General features: G+C 34.1%; 1 protein-coding gene across 4 annotated transcripts in view; it reads right to left on the bottom strand.

Moving 5' to 3' along the window:
• The window catches only part of AHI1 (Abelson helper integration site 1), an 85404-nt gene that overhangs the window by 60348 nt on the left and 12078 nt on the right, over positions 1 to 12978 (bottom strand). For all 4 annotated transcript variants that reach the window (XM_061475013.1, XM_061475014.1, XM_061475017.1 and 1 more), the window contains exons 4-12: positions 12181 to 12788; positions 11482 to 11639; positions 10211 to 10424; positions 9309 to 9501; positions 8028 to 8123; positions 6396 to 6581; positions 4209 to 4358; positions 2611 to 2743; positions 1290 to 1413 (exon numbers count right to left, since the gene is read on the bottom strand). In XM_061475013.1, the coding sequence (XP_061330997.1) occupies positions 1290 to 1413; positions 2611 to 2743; positions 4209 to 4358; positions 6396 to 6581; positions 8028 to 8123; positions 9309 to 9501; positions 10211 to 10424; positions 11482 to 11639; positions 12181 to 12788 (1862 nt within the window). The remainder of the gene's footprint in view (positions 1 to 1289; positions 1414 to 2610; positions 2744 to 4208; positions 4359 to 6395; positions 6582 to 8027; positions 8124 to 9308; positions 9502 to 10210; positions 10425 to 11481; positions 11640 to 12180; positions 12789 to 12978) is intronic.

Genomic DNA, 12978 nt, shown 5'->3' with positions numbered 1-12978 from the left:
TACTGTAAATTCTCATATTTCCCTTCAAGCTGCCTTAAAGCTCAATCTGGGATGATCCAAGTAACAAACTGAAAGCAATGGGGGTGCGTTTTGGCCCTCATTTAATTCTAGCATATTTAAATGGCAAAATGCTCCCAATATGAAAGGGAAAAAGAAGAAACTCCTTGCCTAAACTAAGACTTCTTAAGGAGCTCAAGGCAACAGACAATAAATACAGGAACTAGTAACTCGCACAGTGACTATGCATAGTACACAGAAAAGGAGGCAGACCACTACAGTTTCAACTTGCTGCCACAATTCAAGAATTGAGGAACTGCTGGGCCACTTTATAGCTAGCATAAATGATTGAAATTGATATTTACTTCAATATAAAAAATTCTTATTTGCTTCCAAATAAAAACCTCTCAAAATACTCTTCTTATGTCTATATACAAGCAGCAAAAATAGCAAAACAGTTAAACACATAAATATAAAATTTAACAATTCTTCTGGCATTTCAATTATGCAACTGCCTGTAGCATTACTGAGTTGCATAACAGAAACAACAGATAGGGATCTGAAGAGCAAAAAACAAAAAACAACAAAAAAAACCCAACCAAACCAGTCCTATGAAAACATATGAAGTTGCCTGTAATAAAATTGTACAGTCACAGCCATATTTCCATGTATTTATACAGTTTTGAGGGTTTCGCTTTTAATCCTTGATTAGTATTTTAACATTAACGCTGCACTGCAGTACTCTCTGTAATTGTAGAGGAATATGTGTACACATTCAGTCTTGGAAATAATACCATCACATTTCATTTACAGCAATTTAAGTTTAATTATTTCACTAAGTGTCCAAAACCACTATCAACAAAAAACCTACATACCTAAGTGTAGTGTGACCAATTTATACACATAATGATAATTTTAAATATTCAATTTCCTGCCTAATGTTCAAATCTTCAAACTTAATATTGCATTCATAATATGGCAGTTTCTCCAAGGAGAGAGTATTGCAACTGTCTCAGTGACTTCCTGAAATATAGTCTATTGGTTTTTTGCTACACTGGTAGACTTAGACACTACAGTTTTTGGAAAAGCTTTGGCCTCAAATACATATTAAAAAATACAGGTAAATACAGTGTGATTAACCCCATCACAATTTTTATATTATTACAGAGTGAGTCAAACTGTAAGAAAATCTTTAATTAAAACATTATAGCACAGTGTGTAGCAAGACATGAAACTGGATCACTTTTTCTGAATGCTTTTGATGTTATCTGCTAGAACACCTTTATACTGACCTGACCATGCCATCAGAGGATGCAGTAAGAAGGTACTGATTGTCTTTTGACCAACAAAGATCATACACTATATTAAGGTGACCATAAAATTCTCTCAGGAGTTCTCCAGAAGGGATTTCATATACTAGTGAAGTTTAAACAGCAAAAATAGGAAAAAAAAAAAAAAGTTAGTTCTTACAATCAATCATATACAATTATTGCAACATTTAGTCTAATCTTAGGCTAAGTTTCTGCCATCATAATTCAACTAATTGTCTTCTCATTTTCATAGAACAAGATAAAATAGTTGCTAAATATGCATGGACAGCAAGCATATACTTCCATCTAGTGGCTCATGAATGTCACAAATGTCTTAACTCTTAGAAACAGCCTACTTGCTTTAAATTATTATAACCAGATTGGGTTTGTAATGTTTTTTGACAGCTACTTGACCAATCTTTAAAATAGACTGAAATTGAGATAATTTTCTGGGGCTGGGTAATGAAGTAACCTAGACTTACTGTTACCTGCATTTAAACATTTAATTTGTGTACATTTAAAATACTGTTCTCAAAGTTCTTATGCAGGTCTGAAGAACTAAGCAGTTGAGGCTACTATGCAGCAGCAGCCCCAGGTGTGAGTAATAAGGAAAATTCATAGTTCCAACTGAACTGGATCATGAAAGACAGCAGCCTCTAGTAGTGTCTCTGGAGATGACAATGTTCACAAAACTTACACAAAAAGCATATGGGGTGGAGGCTGAAAAGTTATTTCAGTTAAAACATTGTTATCAGAAAATACGTCTCTTAGGCAAACTGATTTCTTATTTCCATTATCATAGAATCAGCTAGGTTGGAAAAGACCTTTAAGATCATTGAGCCCAACCACTACCCTAAGACTGCCAAGACCACCACTAAAGAATATCACTGGGGGTCTCATCTACATGAGTTTTTGAATTACTTCCAGGGACAGTGATTTCACCACTTTCCTGGGCAGCTGGTTCCACTACTTGATTACCCTCTCTGTGAAGAAATCTTTCCTAATATCCAATCGAAACTTCCCCTAGTGCAGCTTGAGGCCTCTAAACAGAAATAGCATGATTTCATGCAATTAAGCCATATACATTATCACGCATGAAAAGCCAGTTCCAGCCCTATGAACACAGAAAGAGCACTTTTCTCAATGCTCTTTCATGCACTAGAACAATTTGTAAAACACAATAATAAAACAAAACTGCAAAAACATCCACAAATTAAAAATACATCTTTTGCGCTTTAATTTGCAACTACATGAGTAGTAAGAAAAAAAAAACAAAAAACAACCAACTAAATTTAAAACTTACAAATAATGGGATAACCATTCCTTCCTGCACATGCTGCTGCCAGCATTTTCCCGTCATGAGAGAAACGAATAGAGAAACAGCCCAGCTCTCCACCTCGCAGTGAAAACAGAAGCTTGTTTGGTATACGGCAAGCCTAGCTTTTCAGGTAAGAAATGGGATTACAGAGTTACGAATATTAACTACCCAATGCTTAAAACACATTCTTAGTTACTGTCATGCAAAAGTTTTAAAAAGCAACCAACATCTTAAGGGAATTTAAAAGAAAAAAAAAAAAAAAAAAAAAATCAAGCTTATAAACAGAGGCAGTTCTGCTGCATTACTTGGGCCACATCTAGTTTGTATAATTCTGCCCCGTTATTACAGACGACTAGCAAGTTTGAAAAAACCCTAAAAAAATCTAAAATTGCATAATTTCCTTAATCTTAAGAAATGCTTAACGATGCTATCATCAGTAATATAAGCTAGAGAGTTTGAATGTAAGTCATGCTTGTTTAAGCACAACTTTTAGTAACTTAATGACTGCAGTGTGAACTCAGGAGACTAACTTCAGGCACTCAAAACTCTGGTTTACCAAATCGCCTTTAGCAGCCTTAATTTGTATTTCCATTCCTGATTTTTTTTAAACATAACTGGATATGAAACATTTTAATAAAATGCACAGGTGTATAGTCACCCTCCCTCTTTCCCCAAACACTTCCTCTCTTTAAAACATGGGCTTTTTCTCCATAACTCAATTAAAAGTTTAAGGGGAATTAAAATATCCTGAGTACTTATGTGATTATTTAACCTAAACCTGATTTACCTTTATGAATGAAAAATTAGTATGAAGAGATTCATATGCATTTAAAAGTACACAAATAGGTCTACTTATGAAATAATTGAATATACACAGCTCATTTCAGAATAATTATAAACATATCTGGTTACAAACTAAACGAATTGCCAAATTTCAGTTTTATGATCTCAGACAAATGCTCTTAGGATCGTATTTCTCTTGATTTTGATTACACACATTTTCAGAATAGTAACTTTCTGAAAACTAATGAACATTAACTTAAATGGCAACTTTTAGGTATCCTGCCATTTTTGATAATAAAATTTTTATTGTAAAAATGGACACATCTATTCTTTACTATTTTATTTTTATTAGCAAACATTACTGGGAAATAAAATTAAGTCCACTTTTTAAGTCTTCTTTTTGAATGGATCTGTACAAGGACCACAGTATGGAATCCAAACAAAAAGTCAACCTTCTTTGTTAATAAATCTTTACATTATTTGAATTTTTATAGAACCATGAACTCACTTAACCTTCCTAATATGGTTCTTCAATGAAAGTTCCTTCTTGAATGAATGAAAGTTATAGTGTAAAAATAACTTCAAATGAGGGAATATGAAAAACCAACCAACCAACCAAAATCCCAAAACAACTAAACAAAAGGAAATATTTTTCCAATCAAGCCGAATCCTGGGAACTGTTTTCCTGTCTTACTTCTACTACCTGCATATGCCTACTCTTTCAAACTCCAGGAGAATTCTGGAGATGACAGTAGATCTTCAAGTTATCTTCCTTTGAAAAGCAAAGACAACCACTTCACCTGTCCAGGTAATCTTGTCCATTTAAATGGCTCCTTCTTCTCTGGAAAAGATTCACATGAGTTTTTAGATCCTTCTCTCTGGTGTTCACACAGTGCTGCACTACTTTGTTCCTGCTGAACAGCGACCATAGAGCGGAAAGAAGGAGGAACCTTAAGGCAAACAAGACTAAGTATCAGGAAAAAATATTTTTAAATGAACAGTTTAATATCTGAAAAGATTAAAATATACTTTTAACTTTAAATGCATTGCATTTTAACATCTGAAAAACAAACTGGAAAAAGCCTAATGATCAAAAACTGCATATCAAAAATTTCATATAAAATAACCAGCAAGTCAGAAAGTAATCTGAGCTTCCAAAGTTGTGTCAATCTGATGGTATCAAACGTTTTCCAAATAATCAGTACTTTTCTATTTTTGTTAACTTTCTATGTCGGTGAAAATTAGTAATACTGTGCTACCTGGTGAAGCTATTGTATGAAAAAAAGAGCATTTCAGTAGGTAAATAGTTCCAGTGACATTAACCTACCACATTCAAATCAGAATACTGCCTTGGCAACAAAATCTGTTGATACCAAAAAGTATTATCAGCACTGTTTATTGAAAAAACTATGTTCAAGTGTTGCAAAGAAAAGAGAACTCACCACATTGGTGATTTTAACTATAGGTAAAGCACCTACACTTTCCAAACTTCTATAAGTACACTTACTGAACCTTATCTACAAGTTAGATTATACCAAGCTTGAACACACAGGAAGCATTAATGCTGTGAAGCAGCCTAGAAGCCCTATGGCTGAGGCGCACAGAGATCATTAAGCAGCAGCTGCAGTTCTGATTTGTTTCACTAAGATAAGTGTCTCTTCAAAAACACATCTGAAGATGTGTTTCTGAATAACAAGCAAAATTAGTTTTCTTTCAGGCTGAGTTGCCTGATACCCGCTTCAGGATGAATAACTGCCTAGGTTTCTGTGACTAAAAAGGGAGGTTTGACACCTACTATGCAAGTAGAAACCAATTTAGGAGCTTAAATCAGCTGCCCACATAGGTATCTACTTTCGTGCAAGACGCCTTGTTTTATATACATTTTTTTTCATATCTACTATCTCCTGGAGGGGACATGGGAGATCTGAGACCTTCTGGAGAAGCAGCAGACTAGGCAGGACCTGTGACAGACCTTAAATGGAAGTGAAATCTATGCATACAAAACTGTATTATGCCATGGCTGTTAAGCGAAGCTCAATCCCAGCCTTGACAAATCTGGCATTTGTCAGAACAAGAATGAAATAACATCAGTAATAAATTGATCCAAGTCAAGCACAGCTCAGAAAGCCTATGCAAATTCATCACATGACTTGAATTTTACAGAGGACTGTAAAGTAAAGACAACTGTTTTCCAGTGACAGCACCTAAACGTATCAGGAAAACATTCAGACCATGCAGAAGAAAGGCTCAGAACACTTCCAGAAAGATGAAGCACAACTCCTCAAACAAAATGCACAGAATTCCTAACAACTCAGCAGCTGACTAAGAGATTTGTGGATGTCAGTCCAGTACACAGATTAGAAGTGTCTCAAACCCATGAGAACTAAACCCATATATTAGCTTGGTTTTGGACCACATCTCACCAGGCTTCCACAGATCACCACTGACTGTATGAACAGTAAGAAGAAATACTTAAAGTTATGTAATAGAACAATATTCTACTTGTAGAATGCTAAATGCTGTATTTATCTTGAATGCACATCTCAGCACATATCAATGTAAGCTTGTCTTTAAAGGAGTTTTCATTTAAAAAAAATGAAACTCATTATAGCATGAGGGTGCAGGCGATCAGAGTTAAGCATCTTACACCTCTTCTGTCATACAGAATTTACACACCTCCATGAGTCCAATGACTTAAAATAGCATTTCACCAGCAAGAAAGTACCTTGAAAGTTTTCTGTCAACAGCAAAATACAGAAAGTATGCCTATTTTTCAAAGATGGCTATGAAGGACTGAGTCTGGAACATGTATCTTAAGATGCAAAGTTATTTATAGCTAGTTATATACTAGTTATTTTATATACTGCATATAAGTACAGCTGTTATATGCATGTGTACAAACACACACATGCTCCAGCTAGTTCCTAGTTCCTACAGAAAAGTTTGTATATTTGTAAATATATTTATATATAATATATTTAACTTACATGATCTGGTAGTTTTATGCCTCTTACAGTTACATATAAAGTTGATGGGTAACGATTTCTAGGACATTTTGCCCACCAGTTGTAAACCTCAACCACATCAGAATGTGATTTGGTCTTTGAAGGCGGGTAATATAATTGCAGACGGAGTTTTCCATCAATGTTCAGAGCTCCATTTGTACCTACAAGCTGGAAGGGTGATTAAAACGAAGGAAAAAAGGTTGTGTTAATATAAAAGTAATAGGAGTCACTGATTATTTCTAGTATCTTAAACAATTACAGTATAAACTCTTGAAATCCACTTCCCTTTAGGGAAATATACTACCCCTAATAGTGGTAATGGAGTAAGCATGTATTAAACGCCCCCAGGATCAAATCACTAAGATTAAAGCTTAGACAGCAGCCTAGTTTTGAAACATGCTTCATATGCACAACAGTAATATCTTGTATATGGTAAGACCTCTGCAGTACCACTTTTTTTTTTTTTTTAATTACTACTTGCTGAAATCACCCAAATCTCAAAGGACTGTCAACCCAAACGGCTCCCTTTGAATGCTGCAGCAAAAGGCATTGATAAAGCTTTGACTCGGAGCAGAAGATAACAGCAAAGCAGTAAACTTTCTAACTTCAGAGGAAATGTAGTTTTCTCTACTGAACTAAAGAACAAGTGTTAACACTGACCGCTGTTTATCAGGACATTTCTACTTTGACTGATACAGATGAAAGCCCAATGCAGACAGATGCAGTAGGAATGAAGAACAGGACACGATTTGTATTTATGAGTTGAAAATTTATTCTTCCCTTTGTCTAGGAGTAGGTTACACTGCATGTCTGGATGCACAGTTTCTAACGGGTATACATTCAGACACTGGATATCAGACCCCTGATTCCAGCAGTTCATATGGGGCAGAGCTGAGAAGAGACATTGTATCGAGTAACTAAGGGAGGTCTGTCTCCCTTCCCCTAAACTTGCACACCATTGTCTTCTCCTGTATTTCTCATGTTGTGGACTGCTCAATGGATGTGAAGATGTACCATCCACAGGGGCAGATGTAAATTAACAAGCCTCAAGCAAAGTAAAGCTTGTCAGCTCTCAGAGGCCAAACTTGCACATTCCAGTCTCCCTAAAAGGGTATAAAAAGGTACACGATGTGTTGGCTAAATTACCTGTATCTCATTGCCACAGCATTTCAAACTCTTAAACTAAAAATGACAAGGCATCTTATAGTCACGCCAGGAGCCTTATCAAAGTCTGGCCAACTGAAAATGAGAGTAGCTGAGGTACAGAAGTTGGTGGATTTGTCATTTTCTTTGCAGAAACAATCTCACAAACACACAGAAAACCCTCAAAGAAAGCCTTCTTCTGGACTTTACGAACTACAAAAAAATTCTTACACACTCCACACTTTCTTGGAAAATACCTACTCCTTACTGTCAAGCTTGTTACTGTGAATTTTTTGTGGTGAAAGAAGAGGGAAAAGAGAGAACAAGCAAGCAAGCATTTGTTCTTCCACTTCTGTTGCCTGGAAATACATTAAAAAAAATCATTCCCCCACTTATTATGGTTAGTGCCTTTCAGATAATTAAATAAAAATATTTATAAATTTTGTTTTGTCATTTAAATGGTTACAATACCTTTAGAAACGCCCAACAGATTTTTCGGAAACCAGATTCCTGCATTTGTACATCAGAGTTGGCTCTCAATTCATCCATACTTAGTAAATCAAGCACCTGAAAGTATTGGTAGGAATATAAATGCATTTCTACTGAGTATGTGCTTTTTGGTACTTAAAAAAACCTGCTGAACATATACTAGATGTGATCCACTAAATTAAACACATTTCAATTTTAAGCAATTACACAAACAGTACTTCCTCCACACAAGTTGGCAATTATTTACCTGATGACTATTTACGGCCTGCTTAAAAAAAAAGACAGAAGTCTGGTCTTAGAAAACTACTTTTGCTTCCCTTCTGCCTCAATAAAAGAAGAAAATATTAATTTGTAATTTTCATAAACCATATATGGTTCACAAATTATATAGATCATAAACCTAACAGCCAAAACCAGCTGTATGCTAACCTAAGGGCTCTTAGTTGTGTAAATGAGGTTAAGTGGTGAACTTTGCAGTTTTAGGTTTATGGTCAGACTCTGTAATCTTAAAGGTCTTTTCCAACCTAAATGATAATATCACAGAACATAAAGAAACATATGCTGATATTGTGTATACAGTCTATTTGAAATATAAAAAGTGAAGGATGAAGTAATATTAATTGTATTAAGTTCATTTTCAGGTTAATATGACAGAATCTCGCCTTACAAATACTGAAATACTTACAGTTGAAAATCATGTTGTATATATACCTTATAATTTTTTCTTTAAACCTAACTTTATTGGAGGACAAATTAGTAATTACTTTGTGAAGAATGGGAGAAGAGATGTAGATTTCTAAAACGTCTAACAGTTCGCTCATTTGTACAAAGGAAAAGAGGTGTTGCTACCAGTAGGTGATCTCTAACTTTCAGATTATGGTACCTAAGCCTCTTTTCAAGATTTCAAGAATGTGAAAAAGGAAGAAGTGATATTCTTTAGACATTGTGCCATCTCTCCTAATCTGGAACCAGCCTTTCCTAGAAATTTGACAGTTGATTTATTAAGAAAGCTTTGTCCTCCTTACTGCTATCAAAACAGGGTTGTGGGGTTTGGGTTTTTTTTCCCCTGTAAGAAAAGTTTATTAGTATTAGCAATTACAATACCATTTTTTGGTATCTCCACTTAATTCTGTATCTTAAGGCTATGCTATTAATCCACTATATCTGAAATAAAACCACCCAAACCAATCAAATATATACTGTTGAAGAAACAAACAGAAAATCATAATGTGCATAAATTGGATGAAAAACAGTTAATCTTACCTCAAAAAACAGGATTACTAGAGGACTTTCTTCAGTGTTTTGAATAAAATAACTAAAACGCTCATTAAATATGACTTGCTCCTCCCACTCCGGAACTGTTGATTTAGACTGTCTGAAGTTATATGGTTGTGTCATAATAGGAAGAATGTGATCTATTTGTTCTTGTTCATAATAAGATGAAACTTTCCTCTGGCTGTTTGAAAATTTCCAAACAGTTACAATTGTCATAGCACCTTAACCCCCTTCCCCCCACTTAAACAAAAAAGTATTTCTATTACTGAAAGAAACATACAAGATACCATTTGTTTGATTTTAGAAAAAGAACTTCTCTGAATTTATGCATAATGATCACAGCAGAGTACTACTTAAACACTATTAAAATTTTGTTTTCAGGAAAATTATGCATATTACACTCGAAACAAGTAACTGAAGGAATTAGAATTACAAAGACTAAACTTCAGGATTTTAGAAGGCTTTTTATAAAAGAACAGGCAGACACTACTTATGCCACAGAAATTTTGCTTAATTATTCTAATCTTGGCTTCTACAGATTTTTTAGATTTAGGAAATTTTCTCTCTGTAAGAAATGCAGATCAATAGTGCTGTAAATATGGGGACCTCGACCTCAATACACTAGTGCAGAGCATTTAAAAGTGCCAAAAAGAAAAATACCACCCTAATTTACTGCAGGTATATATGCATCATATATACATCATATATATATGATATATATAAGAGATATATAAATATCTTGTAGATAAATCTCATAGATGTAGAAACTAATGAATTACCTTGCAGGCTTAAAATTCAGTATTATTTTCATTTTAATATTTAATATTCTAGGGAAGAATCTATGTATTCATAGTAATCATTGATAATAGAAACAGTTTATTAAAAGTCACCTATGATCCTTCTTGACATATAAGCCACTTCTCTGATCAACAACATGGATTTTAACCATGGGACGAGATACCCGGAGATCAGTTTTAAGTCGATCAGATCGATGGATGTAAACTCCCAACACAAGATCGTCACCAAAACCAAATTTAGTCTGAGCTGAAATGTCTGAATTCTTAATTTCCTCATCCTTTTCTGCAGCAACTTCTGTATTTTCCCCTAGAAATACAAATAAAGTAAATAGAGGTTAATATGTTCCACTAGTGACAGTTTAAAGGAGTAAACATGCCCTGTATTGTCTCAGCAATCAACAGTAATAACATTCAACTTGTTCTTTACGTAATAGGTTAAAACAAAATTATCAGATTTGCATCATTTTAAACATGTATGAACATACACATGAATGTGTATTAACATAATCTGTTCCAACTAACAAATATTTTTATTTTAAATCAGAGGTCTTCCTCTTGACTGACATAGTTTCTTTCTTGCTACAATGTCTTAAAAAACACACAGTTCAATATCCTGCTCTGCACTACAACCTGTAGTAGGTTTTGTCTTAGGAAAATATAAAAAGAAAGATAAGCCTAATCTGATGCTTTCTCCATGCGCATTTTCCCTGAATTTACCACTGTTTTCAAAATTTCCACCTCTAAAAGTCACAGTGAGACTACCATACTTAATAGATATCAAAAGACCTACTCCTCATCAGCTTCTGTAATCTGCATTTTTAAACCTATTATGTGGCCTCATCAATGTTCAAGGAAATTAAGTATCCAATTTGACTTTGGGTTGCATGAAAAAGTACTCCTTATGTCTGAATTGAGCATCAGGTTAAAACAGTGGTGATCCAGCATTTATAGTATAAAGTAAATGAAAATGAGAAAGTAATAAAAAAGAAATTAGAATATGCATCTAAGTAATACAAGGTAAAGACGGTATATACATTTAAACATTATATTGTGCTTAAAACCCCCAAATGTTTAAACTACTTATCAATTTTAAAATTATTTACAATAAATGAATTATCAAGATTTTAAACTGATGCATCAAATCAACTTCCTTATTAACTAGCCTTAGAATTGGAAGAGCAAAAATAAAATTAAGTAACTAAAGAAACATAAGTAACTTCAATAGCTCAAATCACATCTGTGTTACTATTACTATGGACAAATACTTTTGCAGAAGTGCAAAGAGGGGGAAAAAAAAAAAAGGAAAAGAAAGACTTGGATAAAGCAGCAACGCAGCACAACATTCTAACATTTTGTTGTCAGACCTTTTCTGGTTTTCTTTTTAACCTTCTTTGCTTTAGGTTTCTGTTTTTCTATGTTTTTCTCCAGTTCCTGCCCTTCTGATGTAAACAGTCTTTCCAATGAATGACTTTCATTGCCATCTTGTGCTGGATGATGCTGTAGCTCAGAAAGGGACATTGCACTGCAATATAATGGATTACTGTCACCAACTTCATTCTAGCATGTATGTGGATACAATTGCTCATTACCATTATTAATATGACAAATTTCCTCTTTAGTTCTGCAACTCATCTGTGTATCTTGGAAATGCAACACAGCCCCTAGTATTAGTTTCTTTTCTTTATCATTTCTCTCCCCTCTTCATTTCCCCCTAATTTCCAATATTTGCAGAACCATTCATGTGAACACAGCTAAGCTAATACTCTTCTGCTGGATTAGGGCCATCACTCATCCCTAAAAGACCATGCACAAAATTATCTTTAGTTAAGAGCGAGTTGTACAGAAAATAAGCATCATATAGTAATGGAGTACGTCTTTTTTTTATAATTTTAACCTTGACAGCATTTTGAATGAGTATTTGGCAACATTTTTTCACAACTGAATCATCCAATTCATCACTTAGGCAGAAGCTTTCTGATAAACTACGTATTTTCTATCTAAACCCAAAATGCTACATTTTGCTTAAGATTCACAGGGACATGGTATACAGTTTATCATGGTACCTTGTTTCAGCTTCACTTAAAATTGCTTTTTCTTTCTTTTTCTTCTTTTTGCCTACTTCATTGTTCACTACAACTTCATGGCTTTGAACAGTAGAGGTAAATTCAGACATCTGCTCTTTAAGTTTTGTTCTTATTTTCTTTTTAATTTCATTTGCCTCGTCTTCAGCCACATGCAGCTGGTAGGCTCGGATTAGCTCTTCTTCCTCTTCTAATTCAGTTACATTTCTCTCTTCAGTCAAGAAATGTTTAATCTTTCCATCACCTCCTTGATGAGGTACATCTGTTTGTGATTTACTTTTTGTTTTCTTCTTTGAAAAATCATTAATCTTTTTCTCAAAACTCTCCAATTCAGCTTCATGTAAATTTTCCTCCTCATTAAATAGTTCTTGTAACAGTGATTTCTTTTTCTTCTTGTTAGACTTTGGTTGCTTGTTCTCCTCTCTACTAACAATATCATTGTTTATTTTCTTTGCAATTGAGGCTTTCTCTCTCAATTTATTTTTTGTAAATCGTGGACTCTCTTCTTCAGGATTGTATGTGTTGTTTAGAATTGCTTCATCATTCACACTTTCCTTAGCTAAATCAATATTACTTTTAAAGGTGTCAAGCTATAAATGAAAAGAACATAGAAAATACTTGTACTACAATTATGTTTTAAGGAGATACACAGTACATAATGTTATTTCTTCAGCAACATTACACATAGTAAAATGAAATCAAAGATCTAATAATTTTATTTAAAATTAACAAGTGACAGATTTAAGGCAACAGAAAATTCACGCTGAAAAAAAAACAACC

This window comes from Pezoporus flaviventris, unplaced genomic scaffold, assembly GCF_033815535.1.
Source record: "Pezoporus flaviventris isolate CSIRO_AGI_PZ_B2104156 unplaced genomic scaffold, CSIRO_AGI_Pfla_v1 ptg000081l, whole genome shotgun sequence".
In the NCBI taxonomy this organism is placed as follows: domain Eukaryota; kingdom Metazoa; phylum Chordata; class Aves; order Psittaciformes; family Psittacidae; genus Pezoporus; species Pezoporus flaviventris.
Note: the sequence above shows the minus strand (reverse complement) of the source record. Positions and strands in the feature narration are given on the sequence as shown.